At 48.0% G+C, this 22,397-nt stretch overlaps 2 protein-coding genes across 3 annotated transcripts; one reads left to right on the top strand and one right to left on the bottom strand.

Annotated features, from left to right (window-relative positions):
• Positions 1 to 212: 212 nt before the first annotated feature.
• LOC122383602 (CB1 cannabinoid receptor-interacting protein 1-like) lies at positions 213 to 19,600 on the bottom strand. Of its 2 annotated transcripts, none has more exons than XM_043370196.1 (4): positions 19,037 to 19,600; positions 5,847 to 6,024; positions 1,616 to 1,760; positions 213 to 1,097 (listed from the first exon to the last, which is right to left on the bottom strand). In XM_043370196.1, exons 2-4 carry the CDS (start codon positions 6,011 to 6,013, stop codon positions 936 to 938), a joined length of 474 nt encoding a protein of 157 aa, XP_043226131.1. In that variant the 5' UTR covers positions 6,014 to 6,024; positions 19,037 to 19,600; the 3' UTR covers positions 213 to 935. The 2 variants fall into 2 exon arrangements, with proteins under 2 accessions (XP_043226131.1, XP_043226130.1); XM_043370195.1 differs by lacking the exon at positions 19,037 to 19,600 and adding an exon at positions 8,733 to 8,839.
• LOC122383601 (adenylate kinase 7-like) lies at positions 2,026 to 5,199 on the top strand. The gene has a single exon (XM_043370194.1). The coding sequence runs from the start codon at positions 2,275 to 2,277 to the stop codon at positions 4,732 to 4,734; it is 2,460 nt and encodes an 819-aa protein (XP_043226129.1). The 5' UTR covers positions 2,026 to 2,274; the 3' UTR covers positions 4,735 to 5,199.
• Positions 19,601 to 22,397: the final 2,797 nt, after the last annotated feature.

Here is a 22,397-nt window from a genome sequence, read left to right as displayed (position 1 = left end):
TATGGTAGGCTGCGTGCTAGCAATGTGACAAGTGTGGTGCAGCAAAGGTATGGTAAAGTAAGTGCAGGATTTTGACGTTGATCTTTTGATGAAATTTTATGATAGATCTCTGGTGCTGAAGCCATTCTCCAAACTTTGATGATAGCCGTTTACCGGCAAATCAATATCGATGTACACAAAGGTTCGATTGGTACTGCTGTCGTCTCTCGGAGTCGGCACGCTGTCACGATTTATTGTTCTGATTGTGCGTATAAACATGACACGGCTCATAAACATCACATTGTTTTATCGCCGTACATCTATATACAGCGATTGGCATGCTGAGGCACACCGAACGATGAACGGTCACATTCGGACAACAGCTCGCAAGCAGTAAAGTAGGTAAAGTCGGCACAGAGTAACACTGGGAAATGCAGAAAATTATGGCACGGTTTCTAGCGACAAACGGGAAACATACAGGACAAAAACTAAGGGTGAAACTATTTATGTACTCCAAGGGGTAAAATATCTGGGGATCATCAGTGAGCCATCAACAAATTATCATTACGTCATAAGCACGTTAAAGCCGTTGGCTTGACTTGAAACAACACTATAAGCTATGTCCGTTCGCTTCTTAGTAGCCCTCGGCTCACGCGGGGGGTTCACAGTAGGTGGCTGCACCTTTGGCTGTTGCGTGACCGCAGTATCAATGTCGTTAGCACCCACCCGTGCCTCGTCCGTGTCAGCGGGCTAGCCTTCTGCCGCCAACCGAGCCTCCTCGGTCCTCAGACACGCACCCCCTCTCCCCCCCCCCCCCCACCAACCTAGCGCCGCACGTGACCGGCCGACGATTATTGGATCGGGACACACCCATAAATCACTTGTAAACGCCAGCGAGCACTCCCCACGCGCCAGCGCCGCCCCGCCCCGCCTGCCCTCCGCCGCCGCCGGTGGCCCTATCTGAAGGTCTCTTTGACGATGTCGACGGCACGGCAGTCGAGCTCCTCGCAGAGGTACTCGATGCAGTGGAAGTTGGAGCCCCACTCGCTGTGCTGCACGTTGTCTCGGTCGTAGCATTTGACCTGTATCACTAGTCGCATCTCTCCCACGTCCTTTAGCTGTGGGGAAGAAAGACATACATTATATAAAGACATACGGAACCCTGAGAGACTCGAGGTAATCAGCAGGGAGTACGAAATGTGCAAATTATTGATGCAACTACATTGGTACTGAGATTGCCTTTACTATGGAGACTGCGATCACTTTCAAATTATCTTCAAATCATATGGAAAAATAATATGGAAGTCGAATACTGTTCTTATTCTGACGTAATCAAATGTCGAGTGATTGATAATGCGATAAAATAACAACTTTGCGAGGGTTCGAATTTGATCCGACAAGCTCCAACTGGCATCATTAATTTAAGGTTTAACGACAATGATTAACAAGAGCAAATTGGAGTGCCTAAGCGTCATTGCAAAACAACGGCCGTTAGCTATATATAATGGCTCATCAAAGACTTATCCCCGATCAATGATAATCGAATATTAACAGCTAAAAACTAATTAGGTACACGACCAATTAAATATGCTACCAATAAGCAATGTCGGTCAGGTGCAAGGTTTTGCTCGCTTACCGTGACCATCACGGGCACCTCCCTCCGGTGACCCTTCTTGGTCATATCAAAGTCCTGCGTGTGGAAGAAGGTCGAGTACGCCGACGCAGTACTGTCTCTCGTCACCTCGTGAAACTCGAGGTTTTCCCCACCGAAGTTTACAGCTCTGAAATTATAAAGAGCGACATATTAACGGTGCGAATATTTTTCAGACCTCAACCGACATACATGCAATAATCTTACGTACATTATTGCATGTACAATATTTGCATGTATTTTTATTTCAATTATCTTACATAGTTTTGCCATATTTAAGTCCATGATCCATGAAAACCCGCAATCCCACCGTTCAGGGTACCTATATATCCTTCGGAAAGAGGACTGTTTTATGCTATCTACGCATGCATCGACTAATTCCAAAAATTAAAATCAATCGCCGCACCAGCGTACCAGCGTAACCTGCGACCTTGTGCTCCGCATCAAACCATTAATTTTCTCATTTTATATGACTGTGATAATCATTCATAAGTCTGACTGTGAGTACATCTTTCTATCCCTCTAGTCGTATGACGTGCATTTATCTTGTAAGAACAGTCCAGAAAGCTGCGTCCGTAAAGGTACCTACCATTTAGGAAAAGTTATCTAAAAGAATTGAGGATCAGAACAATAAGAACGCAAACATGTCAGACAATGAAGAGGGAACGCCACAGCCCGAGCTCGAAAAACACATCTTTTTAAGCACGCTCGACTCGTACCTCGGTCGGAATTTAGCTGAGCTTTTCACTGGTCAAGTGCAAGCTGTTGTTCCAGAGGAAGAGGAAGAAGTAGAAAACGAAGAAAATGACGACGCTGAACAGGAAAAGAAATCGCTGACCACAATTCATGGTGTGCAGAGGCACGAGAAAACTGTTTCAGATCCCTCAGGGACGCTTGTACTGACAGCAGCTCAAGCAGCAGATAGGGACACCTTGTTGGCTTGTTTAGAACTATGCGAGGTCATCATTTATGACATAACCTCCGGAGGACAGGAGCTAGTCGAGGAAGCCACCTGGGCAGTGGAGACTTTGCATGATCGACTGGAGCTATGGCCAAAAAGGAAGGTGTTCATATTGATCTCAACCGTAATGACATGGGCCAAAACGAAGCCGCTGGATCCGGACGATCCAGACTCGCCGTTCACAGAGGACGACTATCGGCGCCGGCGACCACATCCACACTTCCAGGAGCATCTCAACTGCGAGAAGACAACGTTTGCACTGGGCAAAACTAACAAAAAGAAGTTCAAAACCTATGTCATCGCAGCAGGCGCAACATTTGGCAAGGGCGAGGACATCTTCCACTCGTGGATGAAGCAAGCATGGCACAACGAAAAGGAGCTGACCATTTTCGGTCGCGGCAACAATGTGGTCCCAACTATCCACATCCTGGACCTGGCACAAGTTGTGCAGTGCGTCTTCGACACGCGCCCCACCACGCGCTACATCCTGGCCGTGGACGGCCTCTCGAACACGCAGCGGGAGATCGTGAAGGCCATCAGCTCCGAGCTGTCCACCGGCCAGGTGAAGAGAGCCGACAAGGAAGACGTGTTCCTCACCGACCTGAACCTGCTGCACGCCGACCTTGTAACGACGGACCTCAAGATGGAGAGCATGTTCCTGGCGGACAACATCGAAGAGCGACGCTCCGAGAGTGGCTTTGTGGAGGGAATAGCGGATGTCGTCAAAGAGTTTCGAACGGAACGGAAGCTCCAGCCGATGCGGATTTGCATCCTTGGGCCACCGGTATCCGGCAAAACTTTTCTGGCAGAGAAGCTGTGTAAAATTTACAAGCTGCACCATCTTCACCTGAGCGAGATCATTGAAGCAGCGATCAAGAATCTTGAGGAGATTGCGCACCCTCCGGTCAAAGACCCGCCTCCTGTGACTCTGCCTGACGAACCGGAGGGCGATGGCGAAAGTCCCACACTCGGAGAGGAAGAGGAGGAAGAAGACGAGGAAAACGCTGACATCGACGCAGAAATCGAAGAGGAAGAAGAAGAGGAAGAGGACGAGGAGAAAATGACCCCAGAGGAGGCGGCCGAGCTGCTCCTTGAGATCGAAGAGCAGCGCGCCGCTAACCACGATAACCGCCTAGACGACGCAACCGTGCTCCAATTCGTGGAAGAGCGCATCCGATCTAAGCCGTGCCGAAACCAGGGATTCGTGCTCGATGGTTTTCCTAAGCTGGTAGAGCAAGCAGAGGCCCTATTCGGTGTCGACGAGGAGGCAGATGACGCACCAGCAGAGGGAGAGCCGGCCTACAACCGTGCCACCATGCCAGAGCTGGTGATTGCTCTGGACGCGCCTGACGAGCTCCTCTGTGAGCGAGCGATCAACCTACCTGAAGAGAAGGTGCAGGGCACGCACTGGACCGAGGAAGCCGTGCTGCGCCGGCTCACCGAGTATCGGGCTAACAACCGCGAGGACGTCACCGTTCTCAACTTCTTCGACGAGCTCGAGGTACACCCGCTGCTGGTCGACGTGACCAAAGACGAGAGCGAGGGTATGGAGGACACGTGCCGGCTTCTGCAGAAGCGACTGGGCGCGCCGCGCAACTACGGCCTCACCAAGGAGGAGGCGGAGGAGAAGCGGCAGCGCCAGGAGGCCGAGAGGCTGGAGCAGGAGCGCCAAGCTCGCGAGGAGGCCGAGCGGTGTGCTCGCGAGGAGATGGACAGCCGCCGCCGCGAGCAGATGGTCTGGATGGAGCGGTTGACGGAGGTGAAGCGACAGGAACTTGAGGCGCTGGAAGCGCGTTCACTGCCTCTGCGCAGCTACCTCATGAAACACGTCATACCGACGCTAACACAGGGCCTCCTGGAGTGCGCCAAAGTGAAACCCGAAGACCCCGTCGACTATCTAGCCGAGTACTTGTTCACCAACAATCCTCAGACCAATCTGGTCGAGTGGGAGGAGCTGCAGAAGAGCAAGCTGGAGGCCAAGGAGGCGGCGCGGAAGCAGATGATGGACAACTGGCTGGCCGAGGACACGGTTGAGCACGTGGGGCGTGAGGCTCCCGTGGCAGAGGGCGGCACGGAGCCTGAGGCGTCCGAGCAAACCTCAGCGAACACCTCCCACGAGACGGTTGATGCGAGCCCAAAGTAAGATGGTCGGATGCTGGAAGGTCAAACGCCAGGCTATTGTGTATGAATAGCGGTGTGCCATTGGTACAAATACTGTTATGAAATGATGCCTCTTTAAACGGTCAAGAAAGGGGAATAATACATTTAAAATGTTGCCATCCAAAACAACAATTACATTTCCCATAAACATGATGTCGATGATTTGATAACAAGAAGTCTGATCAGCACGAAAAGCAAGGTAGCGGCGGGCGACTCTGCGACACTGGGATATTTGCGGAGCTGCAATTTACCAAGCGATACGGAATATGGCGTTTAATGTGTTACCCATGCCGTTTGAGATTCATTCGGTATGCGTCATTTCAAATTGTAAATAACTCGATGTAAATATTGTTTCCTGATAGCCCATGTCACCTACGTTGTATCACGTTGATGTATTGACTGATGCACTGGACGTTTATTACCGAAATGCATAAATGAGTACGGTCTTGATCCGCATTTTTTGTTGGACATAGATACGATGTCTGAACTGCACACACAGCATACATTTTGATTATTCTCTGCTGGAACTCTGATATGAAAAGTCAGTTCACCTCACCCTCAAATCGTTTTTTCTTAGCAGATTTTTTTAAAAGAAAGTTTGTCCGAATGGTTGAATGGGTGGCTGTAAATGGATGTGTGAATTTTTCGGCATGCCATCTACAGGGTGATTTTTTTACAGGGCAAAAAGTTTTTAAGCCTAGAGATACCAAAACATATAACAAACGCCAAAAAAGTATATCCATGTGAAAGGAAATTGTTTGTCATTTTGTTTTCAGGACCTTTTAAAGACTTCTTGGGACTCATTCTGTTGTGAAGTTCCGTGAAAATGGCGCACAACAAAATGTTTTCCCCAAAATCGCCAATTACTCCAGGCTTGCGTGCATTAAAACTGTGCTCACTGCGAGCTCGTTCTGTAAGCCTAAACGGAGCTCAAACTCAAAGTTTGTATGTGCAAATGAAATGTCAGAATGTGCTTTTTACAAAGATATACATTTGCTGTCAGTTGATCTGTTTTCTGGTACCGCCATTGCTCTTTACTTTTTGTCCTGTATAAAAAATCACCCGTACATATGAGCAGCTGATCGTGTGACTTACTCGACCTCCCGGGGCGGCGTGAACGACAGGTCCATGCGGTACTGGCAGTGCGTGTTCAGTTTGACCGTCTTCTCGCGGGCGAACCGCTGTCCGTCCGACTTGTAGAACAGCGGCTGGCCGCCCGGCTCCTTCTTCATCGACAGCAACAGCTTGAAGCTGTGCTTCATCTCCTCACCGTCTGCCAGAGTCAGAGCCACAGAGTCAGAGTCAGTCACAAGGAGACAGAGCTAGAGTCGCAGAGTCAGCCAGTCAGAGTCGCAGTCACACAGAGACAGAGCCACATCGAGTCAGAGCGGGAGTCATTGGCAGAGTCAGAGTCTGAGACTGAGTTACAGAAGTACAGAGTCAGAGTTACAGCGCCATAGAAAAAGAGTCACAGAGGCTGAGTCATAGGGTCAGTCGTAGAATCACAGTCAGTCAGGTCGCAGAATGCAGTCACCATAGTCAGTCATAGACAGACCTAAGGAACATGCTATGGACCATAAGATTCATCCAGTCGATTCATATGAGAAAGAATCTCCACTTCGCAAGACATGTTGCAAGTGCGTTTAGCCCATACAACTGTATTGTTAGGGCGCGTTATCGAAACTTATTTTTACGGTAATAGATATGCCTAGAGGAATTAAGTAGGTGCCTACTTTCTGTCAACACGGGGCTTTAGAAAGATACCTATAAAAATATTCGCAATTATAAGCTTTTACATGACACACTACTACTACCTACATGGCATTTAAGAACTGTTGACATGATGAATCCGTGTTCCGACGAATGAATAATAACGTTTCGTTGAAATCAAACATGTTCCTTGCCGAGTCGTCGTCATGTTCACCAATTCACGATAGGGATTAGACAGTGCCGTGATGCTGCCAATCGTGTTTTACAACAGTGGGAGCTTTCTAGGATCTATATAGATCGGCCCGGGCTGTGCTGTTTTAAACAGAGCAAATATCTGCCTGATTTTAGCAACACTTCAGCAGCTGACTGATGACAGCCGGACGGCGGTCAGTGACGTGTGCACGTGAGCTTATAGCTCTGCCGCTAGATGGAACCAGTGATGAACGCCTGCTGCTAGACTGTGCCGCAAGGCAGTAAACCCAACATCGCTTGACGCTTCGTATGAGATGGGTTGAACGATCATCTAAGGAGACTGAACAAACATCATTGTCAATCATCATGAGCTATCAATAATAAGAGACTGTTTCGTTTCAAAATGGCATTGATGATTAGGTACTTCGCGCATATTGAGGTCACGTCCGCGTCCTTCCGGTGCCATATTTCCGATAGAGCCCGTCGGTGGATGATATTAACAGGACCACTTCCGTTCTATGTAGAGAGCCCGCCGGCCACTGACGCTTCCGTCCCCTCCCCTCTCACCGTCCAGCCGCAAAGTGAATCACTGACCACCCGCCGGACGCTAAGTTATGAAGTTACAGAGAATAGTGCCCTCAACTTTCATCCAGCCAGACTCAGGGCAGACTTGGTTATTGAGATTGAGAACGGTCAGTTTTTTTAACACAGGTCGTCAGTTTTTTTTTTTTGGACAGCGACCTACAGCGCGTTGTACCTGCACCAAGTAATTTTTTTCGAAAATAGTACGTATGCACAAACTTGTTGACAAAACTCAGTTAAAAAAGGCTGAAATCAGAGTAATACCTATAAAACATATAGTATAAACATAGGTAGGTATAGCGATGAGCAATATTTGACATTCACAAGCATGATGTCCTCCGAACTAGTTATCTCGATATAAAAAAGATTATAGCTTAAACAGCCACTTCTGTAGCCCGTGCAATCACTCAAACGGACACTTATTTTCCGATGCGAGACACAAGGATACTCTGACTCCCCAGCTGACGGTGCTTTGCCGTCTGCCGTCTCCCACGTCCCATCCGTCCTGCCGGCAGCCCTCTGTCCTTCCACCAACTCTCATCCGCCACAGGTGATACCGCTCAGGGCGCAGGCAGCCATTGAGAGCCGGCGTATACGGGGGAGTGGTGCGGACAGTGAATACACCCGGTCACACAGATCAATACACGTCGCCCCACCGGCCTGTATGGTCACAGAGAGGTCATCTGTCGTCACGACTCCTCCGCACATCAATGGCGAGTCGCCGAGGATAGTGGTGCTCTCCTATTCAGAGAGCTGCGCCGCTGGCTTTCCTCTCAGGTGCGTATACAATATCCACCCAGTCTGATACAGCAGAGAAAGACCTGTAGGATGTTGGGTTATAACAGTGCACACATGCATCGACCTAATTCTACATAAATGCTTTGAAATAGCTATCGAAGTAACTAAGCTTTGCAGCGATCAAAAAACATGCCCCGCCTACTGCTGATATTGTTCACCATTGCTCAGTTTGACACTAAGCCCCGCCCTCTCATTTGATATGCCTGAAGGCTTTGCAGCTGTAAAATGTTTATAAGAAACATTGACCATAACTCGGTCAATTTTTCTGCTTTTTGGCAAAAGCATCCCAAGGTTTCCAGATAATCGTCGATGATAATAATCGAATTTTAACAGCCCGACCACGAATATAAGCTAAGTGATCAATTGATGGTACTTCACCATCAATACGTTTGAGTGAGTTAACGTCGATGCGTACCTACCACATTTAATACCTATCTTCCGATCTTAGATGACTTTTTCTCTCCACATTAGTAAGAGGGCTGCCGGGGGCAGAAGGACAGTAATCCCCAGGCACACATCATATCGACAGTTTAAATCGTACCCGGCTTTCATTTGCTCAACTAGTCGCCCACTGGCGTTATTTGCACAGCTGATGACCGGCCAAACAATCTGACGGACCGACCAGTTCCTGATGATAACTGGGGGCCGCCCGGGGGTGCGGTCAGCGCGGGCTGGACGGAACGGAGACGGGATCCCTACCATGGACGTCATGGTCGTCCGAATCACCCATGGTGGCGGCTGCGATGAGTAGAAACGGCCTGGAGATGCTTCCCCGTCGACCTCCGACCACAATCTGACCGCCATCACACGACAAACCGCAAAACTTCCCGGCCTCTAAATCAACCGACAGAACCGATAACGGCTCCGACGACAAAACTCGACCCAAGGTGAGCAAAAGAACATCAACAAACAGGCTAAAAATGTAAGGTCCTAATGGTTGGAGGCGTATAAAAAATGTGAAAAAAGTAATTTGCTTTTTTACTACAAAAACAACTAAATTTGGCTTTTCGATAACGAAGATCTTTTTAAAATGAAGTCCCATGGCACCTTAGCCTCGTTCGCACGTGACCTGATACCGCTATCATTGTTTTCCGAGTCATTTATTGCTTTATTGCTTAGCGCACTTCGATAGGAGGGACGTGTCAGGTGCGATAGCCTGGGGGCACGGATATTGAGCTCAGCAGTCACCTGACTGGCCGGAGCCGTCGCTCAAATCCCCGTTGGACAAATTGCGTCAGCCGTTAATTGAACGAACGGCGAGACGATGGAAAAAAGGCAGGTTAGTTGCACTGGAATCAGAGGTGGAACTTTTTGTTTTTCATTGGGGTTGTAGTTTGCCGGAGCCCAGGGTATACCCCCACCAAAACCCGAAAAGTCCCCGGATTCGGCCCACTATTTTTCGGGAGGGGCCCACATTTTCATTTACAAAAAAAGTGGTCCATCTCCAGGGAGAGACGGCTGACCCTGTCGTCCCTCCATTGGCTATGTGCCTGGTTGTAGGTACTCGGGTATCGCCAGTCGCCACCATGGTCGTGGCCATAGGCGGCGGAACGGGGAGGGCACCGGGGAACCGTGCCCCCTTTGATTTTGGCATTTTTTAGCCCTATGGGCGTTGCATGGAAAGAATGGGATCAAAAGTCGACAGTGCCCCCCTTAATTGAGGGTGTTCCGCCGCTAGGTACTGGTCGTGGCGATTCGGAAACGGTAGGTAAACGCCCAAAATCACAGTCCCTATGAATACTTGTTTCTTTCCACTGTCGTCTGGAATACGTCTATTACGGAAACGGGTAGTATAAACCGGAACAGTGACTGATCAGACGATCAGACATGAGATATTTTGCAATCGAGGACAACATACCGAACACAATGCCGCAAAGGAACATAACACTGGATCTAAATTATCTCAACCTGAGGAAACTAAATAATAAATGCCACAGCCTTTTCATATCACCGAATACTTCAATTAACTAGATGATCTTTTTTCAACGAGCAAATGTATTATGCATTGTTTGGCGAATCGTAAACAAAACGCATACTCTTCACAGCCACGATGGCTAGGAACACATAGCGGCTTGTTTGTCTGCCCCTGAGACACTGAACGTACACCGATTTTCAGCTAAATGGAAAGACCCCGCCGTTTACCGTTAAAATGTTAGTTGGCCGTTAATTCGTTAACGGTGCAAAATACCACCCCAAAGAGGTACATTTTCGGAATAAGCGCATCGAGGAGGCCCTGTACACCGATTTTCAGCCAAATCGAAAGACCCCGTCATTTCCCGTTAAAACGTTGATTGGCCGTTTACTCGTTAACGGTGCAAAATACCACCACAAAGAGGTACATTTTCGGAATCAGCGCATCGAGGAGGCCCTGTATACCGATTTTCAGCCAAATCGAAAGACGCCGCCGTTTCCCGTTAAAATGTTAATTGGTCGTTAACTCGTTAACGGTGCAAAATACTACCTCAAAGAAGTACATTTTCGGAATCAGCGCATCAAACAGGCCCTGTATACCAATTTTCAGCTAAATCGAAAGACCCCGCCGTTTCCGGTTAAAATGTTAATTAGCCGTTAACTCGTTAACGGTGCAAAATACTGCCACAAAGAGGTACATTTTCAGAATCAGCGCATCAAGGAGGCCCTGTATACCGATTTTCAGCTAAATCGAAAGAACCCGCCGTTTCCCATTAAAATGTTAATTGGTCGTTAACTCGGTTACGGTGCAAAATACCACCCCAAAAAGGTACATTTTCGGAATCAGCACATCGAGGAGGCCCTGTACACCGATTTTCAGCTAAATCGAAAGACCCCGCCGTTTCCCGTTAAAATGTTAATTGGTCATTAACTCGTTAACGGTGCAAAATACCACCCCAAAGAGGCATATTTTCGGAATCAGCGCATCGAGGAGGCCCTGGATACCGATTTTCAGCCAAATCGAAAGACCCCGAAATATGCTGCTGTGAGGCTGATATTCGTTGCTGCTGATTTGACAGACGTCGCCAAAACCTTGCATTTGTATCAAATGCGTCATGCTGGCTTACATGTGACTTAGTTTGCATCGTTTGCATTCTGTTCGCGAACCTGTCAGTAAGATTATCAGCACTAATTATCGCACAGGATTGGTTTTTACTTTTTATGGTCGTCAACGTTGATTTCAAGTGTCGTCATTTTAGCCAAATATTCGTGCTGATTGGTGGTATTGTGCCAACTGACAAAATTGCGAACAGAGTGATATTTCACTTAAGAAATGTATTTGATATAATCGGCCTTGATGATTATGGTGATTGAATGCTACATAGGGTGGAGGCTTAGGTTAGGTTAATTTATTTCTGAAGCTTACTGTTTTGTGTCAAACTTTTCATCTATGCTTATCTCTTTGATAAGCACAGCCCACAGGTATGAAATATTTAGTGAGAAAACCCAAAAGTACAGTGGCGGATCAGGATTCAGAGGGGGGGGCATAATGGGCATTTGGGACACGCCTAAGAGCTGGACTTTTTGATGACGTCTTCGGGTGACGTCATGTCGTGTGTGACGTTTCGTGAGCAGGTAAGGAAAAGTCACCACCGCTGGCGAACATTGGTGCGGTAAATGGCAAACACAAATGCTGCGCAGAAAAGACAAATGTGTAACTTCAGACAACATTCGTTGACGACAATGTCAAGGCGAATCAAGAAGTTCTTCATGCGATTGTTAGTTATCTGTCGTGCTATTTTAGTATGATTGTTATTAGCAGTTGATTTGTGAAATGTATTATCAAAATCAATGTTAATTGAACGCAGTTTCAGTTTATTTTCAGATGTACCTAGGTACCCTTACACTCCACTCATCTCAAGCTGTTCAAACACCCTTGACAAAGTCGATTAAGATGAAACGTTGGGTATAATTTATACTGTGTTTTCTCTGCATTATTAACATATTCATCATATATATGTACAATATAAGGGCCACATGTTTTTTTACAGGGAGACATGTCAGACAGCTCAGTAGGATGAGGCTTCGTCATGCGTCATTTTTAGCAAAGCTTTTCTTGCTTATAAAATGACAACACTCACTGGGAAAATGGTGATATGATGTTATTTTAATGGCCATTGAAAATTCTGTATGTCAGATTTGATATTCCGAACAGCTGTTTGGCAAGATATATTCAGTAGGTACCTAAGTAATCCACTTTGCTAGAGTACCTACTTTTGTGCGCTTTTACGTGAATGCATCCATTTCCCCCTGAAATAAACTTTTATAGTGATATCAAGCATCTTTTTTCATTGTGTTCAAACTTTGAATTTCAGCGTCAAATGCTGGCTCTGTTCAACCTTGGACCCCATTTACAACAGCCAGAATCAAGATTCTTTGTCTTCTTTTAAGAACTGCCGGAATAACTTTCCTATCTTACTTCCCGTTACCTGAAACTTGTGTTTTCTCCACCAGGGTGCAAAATTGGTATAATGGTGGTCAAATTTGATTACCATGACATCATCACCGTAGTCATACTTAGCAAAGCTGTAGTCAAAAACAGTATTGCTAAAAATGACCACTCTTGACCAACCAAACCTCACCCCACTGAGTTCAAACACCCTTGTCAAAAGTCCTTACACTTGACTCCCAGCTGTTGTGTCTTTGCTATGCGATGTTAAACATATAAAACATCTTACTATATTCATGTATGCGCCATGACTCATGTAATCTTTTCACAGCCAAGACGCTCCTAAGGTACTGGGAATGTGGGGAGTGCAGCAGCATCAGTGCAGCACCGATGGTCGGATGCGACGGCTGCGATAAATGGTACCACTTCCGTTGTGCGGGACTGACTAAGGAGCAAGGTAAGCGCAAATGTTTTCTGTCTCAGTATTTTTGTTGCAGCTATAGTGATCAATGAAATATTTTCCGCACTGTTCAGCCAAACATGTATTTCAAACAATCTGCTTCCCAACCAAGGGCGTCACCACAGGGGGGGGGGGGACGGAGGGGATCTCGTCCCATCCTTAACATTACGCCTATGGCGCTGCATGGAAAGAATCGACTTGAAATGGTCCTCTTCCCCTCCAAAATGGTCAATGTCCCCTCCAGTCGTCGCACCGTGGCTTCGCCCCTGTTCCCAACTACACAAATTTAGTCAAACAATGTGCCAATATGGAATTTTCAGGTTCAGTTGAATGAAATAGGAACAATGATAATTGTAGATTACGTATACCTGCAAGAGAGGAAAGCAGAATACATTGTATTGCTTGTCCTTCACCGATACTGTTATTTTTCCATTTCTAGAAACACCGACATGGCGATGCAGGTGGTGCTGCCTGGTGAGGCCGCGGTCTCCGGAATCGCCTGCAGACGAAGTCACCTGGCGTCCATCTGCACATCACTTGCAGCAGTGAGGCCTGCTGACAGCGTCTGGCAGTGTCGACAACGTGCCAGACAGCTATCTGGAGTCCTGCTCACTGCAGGTCGCCGACAGGAGGGGCGACGCATCGTCTCCGAGGTCGCCTCAGCAGCAGTGAGACCCCACTGGCCGCGTCTTCTTAGGCTTCAACTAGATTGCGAACAACCTATGCTGAGACAACGCCCATGACGTGTGATCCGGTACCGCTACCGCACTGCGTGCCTGTGCCCGCCGTGAGCCGCTAGTGCATGGGTTCGACCATGAGAATATGTGTTTATGTTGCTTTTACTATTGTTTATACGTTGAAGTGACGAATTGTTTATTTTTCGCAAGCCTCCGCTGTCCGGTTGCCTGCAGCTTCATGCAACGCCAGCTGTACTGTTGTTTTAATGTTGTCTCTCCGCTCAGCTGTACTGTTGCCTCTCCGCTCATAACAACCTATGCTGAGACAACGCCCATGACGTGTGATCCGGTACCGCTACCGCACTGCGTGCCTGTGCCCGCCGTGAGCCGCTAGTGCATGGGTTCGACCATGAGAATATGTGTTTATGCTGCTTTTTATACTATTGTTTATACGTTGAAGTGACGAATTGTTTATTTTTCGCAAGCCTCCGCTGTCCGGTTGCCTGCAGCTCCATGCAACGCCAGCTGTACTGTTGTTTTAATGTTGTCTCTCCGCTCAGCTGTACTGTTGCCTCTCCGCTCATATATGACACCCTCTATATGAATGGCACTACTGATTGTCACACCCACTGTCCGTATTGTCCGTAGTGGTGTCTGAGCAGTAATCGCCACGCACTTTCAGAATGTGGATCGCTCATGATTGTTCAATACATACAATACAATACGCCCATGTTCATACAGCGTGCAGAATCCAGATTCTATTGAGGAGAGTTGAGCCAAGTCACCATAGGCTCGAGAAGAGAGCAACGTGGAGGCCCACTGCCCCTTCCCCGGCCCCCACTGGGGGCGCCAGCCACTCCAACTTTTGACTGGATGTCAAGAGCGTCGCCACGAGGGGAACGAGTCGCCGGCCAGCCAAGGTAGCCAACGGCGTGTGAAGGTTGCCTGACCTCGAGGAAACTGAGATGGCACCAACGGAGGTTTTGTTAAGTAGGCGAATTCGAGCGGCAGCAACCTGGGCACCTTCACAGATAGCAGTGCCGCGTATCAGGGCGCCTTCGACGTTGAGCTGGGCGCCGATCATCAGGACGCCGGGGGAATATGATCCAATATCCCCCGCAAATATGTGCCTCGGAAGGGAGACCCAACCATAAAACTGAAAGCTCGCCGTATTTTATCCACTATTTTTCGAGCAGGTCCATAGATTTCCGTCCTCAAAAGTGCGGGGATACTCCCCAGTGTTTGAGTTGGATGGGACTATAGTAGCGTTTACACCGACAGGAGATTCCCATTGCCGGCTGTGGGAAACTACTGTCGGTGTAAACGCCATTCATATTTCCTGCGTCACCCCTGTGGGGACGCCCTTACTCCATGGTGCCGAGCTTATCAATTTGGATATCAATGGAATCAAAATCTCTTATCGATCGATGAAGAACTAAATTACCCCGACCCGGAGAGCGTCTTTGGAATCAAAGCAGTAGCACATGACGCAAGACTTCAGGCAAATAAATCCTTCTTGTCTGAAATAAAACATTTGTGTATTGATAAGCACGTTTTATAAGCAATGGTAGCAAGATTCTCCATGTATTTGGTTAGAGTGATAATTTAGTAGCAGATACTTACGGTCGCATTTCGTTTTTTTTAATTAATAATTTATATTCTCAGAACTAGCAACATGTCTCTTCACTCAACAATAATTACAAAAGTGAAAAGGAAATGATAAATTGCTTATATTTTGGTGAAACTAGAAATTAATTCAGCACACATTTTTTTACAGCGTTGAAGTCCAGCTCCAAAGGACAGCTGACGATCGTAGCCGAGCAGGCTGTTTGGTACTTCTTCACTATTTCTTAGAAGTACCCGTTAGTACCGATCATGTCTCACATAAAAAGCTATTGGAACAAAAATATGCATGTTCTTCTAATTATTCTCCTTTTACACTTTAAATAAATACTTTTGAAATGCATATACTAATTAATTTCACAAAAACGGCTTGAAATTTTACAACGTCAAAATACTTATTCCAACTTCCACCATTAAACCACCACTATATTACTTGCTTACAGAACCATGCGCACAGTGCGCGCAGTTTTATCGTGACGTCAGAAGGTGCTTCCTCAGTGGCGCCCCCTGGCGGGGAACGCGTGCAAAAAGTCCAGCTCTTAGGCATGTCCGGCATTTGCCCCTCCCAAACGGCATAATTTTAATATTACGCATATGGACGAGGCATGGAAAGAATCGATAAATTGTTATGGTTTGCCCCCCCCCCCAAACTCTGAGCTGGATTCGCCACTGCAAAAGTATGATGAATGTTGTGATTTTTTTTTTTGCTTCACACTTTCATGTTACATGTTAAGATTTTTTGGAACACTTTCAATATGATTCACTTAGTATGCTTAAGAAGTGTGAAGTGATTGACTTTCATATCATGCTCTGCTCACTGTCTCAGCGGAGTAATATGTTCTTAACAGAGCACTTTCAATGTTTTTAGCATCTGGAATTCAAAAAGATGTCCTAATTTATTGATATCTTCACTTTCTTGATATATCTCAATTATCTGCTTCTGAAGGGATACATATTTTGTTCATTTTCATGTGTTTCAGGCTAATTCTTAATTTTCCAATGTTGGGGTTGTAGTTTTGCCATTGGGGTTGTACTTTTAAAAATTGGGGTTGTAGCTACAACCGCCACGGTATATAAAGTTCCGCATGTGACTGGAATTGAACTAACGGGACAGGCCGTGCTTTACACTCTCTCCGTATTTCTATACGTTTTTAAGACAGATAAATCAAAACATTTGTCATGCAGAAAAGAATGAGCTCAGTAGGTAGAAGAACAAACTAAAGGTACCCACATAGTTTCATTTTCTTGCTGAAGGGTACAAAACTAATTTCATAAGAAGGCGAAAGTCCAACTTAACGATTGGCTATGTTGACTCCCCTACACTTGAATTCCACAAGCTCAATAAGCGTGTTCTCAGACCCATACCGTTCCCGCTGGAAGACGAAACGTGCCAGTTCGGCTCCACCTGAACGGACGGCTGACATATATACAGAAACAAGGGTTCAATAGGCGAGCCATGGCCCATGGGTGACTGGAGAACACAGGCTGCCGATGGCGCCTGGACGCTAGCAAAGGGACCCTCCCACCTTCAAAAAAGTTAATGAATTGGCACGAAAGTGATGTCGCTCGGTTCAGAAAGAGCGAAAACGAATATCTACCAAATTTCATCGAAAAATATTCACCGGTTTTCAAGATATTAGACTTTTACTTTTGTTTACTTTTTGGGATCTCCGCTGTTCCTAGCGACTTTATTTGAAAGTGCGGCATTTGTTGCGCGCAAAGCAGCATGTACACCGCGTGCTACCAAACGTTTTAGTAAAAGATTTAAAAATCGTTAGATCTCCGCTGACGTCACAAATTCTAAGGGGGCATACCAATGCACTAGCCCCTTAGAATCCGAAAACTGCAAGTTTGAAATTCCATATCTCCGAATTAAAGCATTTGTCGATGTTGTGAGTGCCCAAACCGGTATTTGCAGGCCATGGCCACCAATTTGGCTATCTCAACTCAAAACTAATGTTAAGGTGGGAGTGTCCCTTTAAGCGTTGCTCGTCTCACGGCTTGCGTGGGTGTATGTTCTCGGCATTGCCCATCTCACGGTCAATGCGCGTGTAGTCTCACGGTTAGCGCGCGAGTAGTGTCTCGGTATTGTTCATCACCTCTCAGAGGATGATGTGCCAAAGGCTCCGTGCAAAGCCGCACATCTTAGTACCCATGTTATGGTACAAATTTCCTTCCCGCAATGCATCTTTGATCTCGATCCGCATTTTAGTGTTGCTTTATCTCGTAAAAATATCTTTTTACATAAAATTTGGACCTCAAATCATGCATGGTTAACCAAAGAAAGCTCGTTAACGGCACCCACTAATAGATAGGTTCCTGCTTAGTCCAAGAAATCATCAATCCTCAACCCAGCCGCCAGCCTTCCACAACTACCCCTCCCCCTACCTCTCCAACAGCTCTTTCAACACTAGTCCCTATTCCATTCCCTACGACCCCGGTACCTATGCATGCCTATACCGACAGGTGGTCCTGTGGATCGTCCACAAGCTGACGGTACTTACGCCCGCCCACAGACCGACACTGCAGGGTCCCAAAGCTACCTAAACATGTCCGTCTACAGGGTCCCAACGGTACCTAGTATGTACCTACAGTACCTACACCCGTCTGGGTGTGGCGTCCCAGCGGTACCTTATGTACATATACACCCGTCCACAGACTGTCTATGTACATACAGGGTCCCAGCGATATCTTCATCAGTCAAACTGCAGAGTCCCAAAGCTATATACACCTGTCCGTATACAGGGTCTCATGGGTACCTACACCTGTCCATCTATGGGGTCCCATGGCGGTACCCACACCTGTCCACCTGCAGTGTCCCAGCGGCACCGGTGTCCCGCCGCTCGTGTCCGCCCCCACTGGCACCTCCGCTCCCCCGGACCGACTCTGTTTGGCCCCGCCGATAAACATGGAAACCGACGCGCCGGCCGGCCGCAAGTGCCCCGGCCCGATCGGCCGGTAAGCTCACCGAGTGGCCGGCGCGGCGATGCAACAGCCGCGCCGCGGAGCGGTGATGTTCCGTACGGCGGCCAGGGGATCACTTGGTAAACCAGACGAGCTCGACACGTAGCTAATCAGGATGGGATCAGCACCGAATGGCTTCACCGATACCACCCACTAATAGGATGGGATCGGCTCCGAAAACCGGCGGCGCAGAGCGTGCGTCATATGTCACATGAGCTGTGGGGTGGTATGGCTGACAGGCATAGTTTAGGGCACGTCTCGATTGCAAGGTCGGGTGAACCGAGCAGCGCGCCGCATTATCAACGTCGCTTATGAGTTGGATTAGCACCGCACAATGTATAGAATCAATAGAAAACTAATCTACTTTACGTGCTAAAACGGACTTAAGTAGTGTCCCAGCGGGGGGACTTATTACCGCAATTTAGACTGAACAATCGTCATTACAAAACAAGCGTGTTAGGAGATTATGCTGACATTTTTCGATCAGTCTCCACTACTCAGCTGCTGTCTGTTTACCACAAAGCTATCGATCACATCTGGTCAGTCCTACAGTCAGTCTAGAATTAGGAGTCACTATCTTGGTAATGAGCGCGGCACCTGTTTATCAATCTTCCTCAACGCAGTTTAGGACGGTAGGGTACCCGCACGCGCCAAAGAATTACTGACAGATGACGACCATCAGGTGACATTTCGCAGTACTCGCCCACTTGTTGACACTTATCAGACGCGTACAAGCTGCATTTTGCATAACTAATAGCCATATTACATAAATATATGCAAAACAAATATCTTCAGAGACATGACATGACACAAAGACTGGTGTTCGCGGCGTTCGCCACTGAACGAGACCAAGCACGAAATACTCAACCTTTTAGCAAAATAAATGCCCATGTGTTACAATAGAATGTGCCGCACCTACCGTATCCGCAGACCTTCCACTCCTCGACCTTCCTCGGTTCAGTCCTCTGTTCTCCGTCTGATCCTCAGTGTCTGGGCCTTGGTCTTCAGTCCCCCGCCTGGCACCTCAGTCCAGCTGGTTCTCGACACTCAGCTTTCCACTGAGTCCTCAATTCTCCGTTCGTTCCGAAGTCCTCAGTCCTCCACCCAGTCCAAAGTTTCTCGCTCGGGCCTCAATTCGCACAGTCCCTACTCGGGACCCGGTCCTCCACTCAGTTCTCAGTTCTCCACTTGGTTCACGTTATTCAGCTCTCTGTTCGGTCCCCAGACCTCAGTCCTTAGTTTCCAGCTCGGTCCTCACTCGCAGTTCAGCCGGCGACCTGCGCGCGGCACACGTCCCCACTCGGCCCCGCTGCCAGTCACCGTCCAGCGCCGACTGAACTCCAGCTGGCACCGGCCGGCCCCGTCCGCTCCAGACGGTCCCACCGCCGACACCGACGGGCGGGGACGGGGGCGGACACTAGCGACGACCGGCCGGTGCGACGCGCGACGGCAGCCACCTTCGACAATCAACAGCTCTCAGTGAAGTATAAACAATCGGGATGCCGGACGGGTCAGCTCGGCGGGCGGGCGGCAAGTCTGTCTGTCTGTCTGTCTGTCTGTATGTCTGTCTGTCAGTGTGTGTATAGTTGTCTGCCGCGTAGTCTGCTGGGGGCGTGGTTGGATTTAGCGTGCCACAGGGGGATTGCTTGGCCATTGCAAAGCTCTGAGATCTAATGACAGCTGCGACGTCTGCCAGCGCTAAAATTGGCCAAAACAGTAGTAGCAATAAGCCCCGGGTTAGGTTCAACGTTGGTGCAATCTGATCGGTGGGTAGCGAGGTCGGGTGAGTGAGGAGGGGGGAGGAGAGGGGAGGTAGCTGTGACCGGAGGGGGCGGAGTGGTATTTGGTGTCACCCGGGAGAGCTCTGGGCACCCCCGCAGCGAGGTCGCCGCCCGCGCCGGGGAGAGGCGAGGAGAGGGAAACTATGAACTGCTGAAGCCAATCAACAGGAAATTTAAACGTTGGAGGCAAGGGGAACGTGTGTACCAATGAAGATGAATCCCAGGTGTGGTTTATCTGTATTTGCTCTGTTATGACTGATATTTCCGCTATATGTTGCAAGATGTCATGAACGAAAAGAGAAATCAGATTCCAGAAGCCCTAGCTTCGACAGTGGGTACATACCTAATGGGTATAACTCGGATGGGCTGAAACATCGGCGGGTGACCAGCGAGCTGAATATTCAGTTACCTCAAAGGAAAAAACATTACCTTGCCCGTGTGGCGTGATGCCGCAATGATCACCCGAGTCCCGAACGGAAATTTGTGACTGAGCCACCAGTGGAAGAGCTGATGTGCTTTGATTTAGACAGGAAATAATAAATAACACAAGCTTCAGGACGTCTCTTCGATCAAAATCTATTGCAAGGGCGTCGAGCCAGAGATCCTACAATGTGACAGATAACAAGAGCAGTTTTGACGTATTGCAGTTGAAGCTGGATGGCACTGACAAAAGGGAACTCGCTGCTAAGCTGCGACATCATGAGCAATAAAATCGTGACGTGAATAAATATTTGAACTAATATTAGTCGACGGAACACAACGACTGGTACAGAGGACTATATCCAGATGCATTGGCTTTATCTACTGTCTGCAACCGGATTCAGTTCATCACTCACAGTATACATTTGGGATGGGTCACGCGAGTCCGGGGGCGAGACTGCCAGCCGAGCTAAAATAAAAACAGAGACCACCGTTTACAACACCCGATGCACAAAACGTCCCAATGTCAACAAAATCGTCGCAGTAGCTTCCCGCTCTCCATTTTCCAAACAATGCCACCGACGTCTAATGTTGGACGGAAAGCGACATGGACAAACGCTGCAGAGTTCCGGATACGACCGGAGTTGAGCCGCGGCTCGGGTCCAAACTTTAAGCACGAATTCTTCTGCCAATTTAGCACAAACGTAGCGTTTTCTGTGTACTAATGTAGCGTTCACGGCTATATGGATTGCGATTCGGGCACAGAGAATGCGGCAGCGGCCGGACCCGCGGCACGGCGGAAGAGCGGCGGCTTCCGCTTTTCGCGAATTAACCATTCTGCTTCAATTGCCATATTTCAGGGGCAACAGACAGGATCTGAACGTGAACAGCTCCCGCACATCGCAACGACGGCTGATGAAAACTGCCGGAGGTGGACGCCCCCAATCGAACCCAATCCCGTAACTTGCACGACAGCGTGCATAAACTTTGCAGTCTTTGGTCGAATATGATTCCCGGCAACAGTTCTGCTGCTTACTAAAAGAACTTTTGACGAACCGAGTTTTGGTAAGCAGGTGGGCACCAATGGAAGGTTACGTTTTCGAAATGAATTGGTCTGTCATGGGTAGATAAATGGTTTTCACACCTTAGCCAATAACAATAAACTTAGCCAAGCAATGGTTTAAAGTCACGAGTTAGCCCCAGCTATTTAACTCAATAAAACTTTTTATTTCCAAAAGGCATGATGTCTTCATGGCTTGAAACTATCAAAACCGGGCAAATGTGAGCGTTGATGACTGATGTAGATGACTTCTGCCACCCTCCGGTGCCTATACTGCAGATAAAGAGATATCTGGCCGGCGTACAAGGGAACGCACTTTCCACCTGAAATGGAAATGGATCTACCAGAGAAGTAGAACCAACGACCATCAAATATGCGGAAGCCCTTGGCCAGTCCAAAGGGTTTCCGATACTTTTAGGAAATTTCTGTCACCGACTATATGGGCTTCACCACCCCATCCCACGGTCTTTCAGAGATTAATTTCACGGCATCGACTTTGTTACACCTTCCAGGACTGCATTTATAGAGTTTCAGACGAAAAAGAGGAACTGGTAAAATCCTGTGCCGGCTCAGTATTTGTTTGTTGCTGATCGTTATTATTTACGTGGCTGGGGCTGAACGTAACGCAGCTGTGGAGCCCGGTCCCTGTCGAGGCAGATGTGTGGGCTGATCCCTGATCCCAGGGTATCTGGTTGATCCCACATTACACTCCTGGCGTCTCCTATAGACAGGGCCGTGCCCCAGATCATCTATCGTCGCACGCCCTCTCCTGCTGGCAGTCCGTCGCCATTCCACAAAGTGACAAGCTGGGAGAGTGAGTGCTAGTCACGGCTGTCTGGGATTATAAACATTAAGTAATTTATACATTTTTAAGCATTATTACTTTTCAAAAATCACCACCAAACTAGCAAGAGACTGAAGAGCTGCGCCTGCGGCAAATTTCTGTCGGTCGTCACAGCGCTCAACATTCTCGTGCTTGTGCGTTTAACTAAGATGCATAAGTATTTAGTTCAAACACA

This window comes from Amphibalanus amphitrite, unplaced genomic scaffold (genome assembly GCF_019059575.1).
Source record: "Amphibalanus amphitrite isolate SeventyFive unplaced genomic scaffold, NRLGWU_Aamphi_draft 000168F_arrow, whole genome shotgun sequence".
NCBI classification, from domain to species: Eukaryota; Metazoa; Arthropoda; class Thecostraca; order Balanomorpha; family Balanidae; genus Amphibalanus; species Amphibalanus amphitrite.
This window is presented reverse-complemented; position numbering and strand designations above follow the sequence as displayed.

What these genes read in the sequence shown, in the direction of transcription:
- LOC122383601 (XM_043370194.1), top strand. Translation starts at nt 2,275, where the DNA reads ATGTCAGACAATGAAGAGGGAACGCCACAGCCCGAGCTCGAAAAACAC.
- LOC122383602 (XM_043370195.1), bottom strand. Translation starts at nt 8,763, where the DNA reads ATGGGTGATTCGGACGACCATGACGTCCATG. An exon ending in ACGCCGCCCCGGGAGGTCGA is followed by an intron (nt 1,761 to 5,846) that starts GTAAGTCACACG and finishes TTATAATTTCAG; the next exon opens with AGCTGTAAACTTCGGTGGGG. An exon ending in AGGTGCCCGTGATGGTCACG is followed by an intron (nt 1,098 to 1,615) that starts GTAAGCGAGCAA and finishes TCTTCCCCACAG; the next exon opens with CTAAAGGACGTGGGAGAGAT.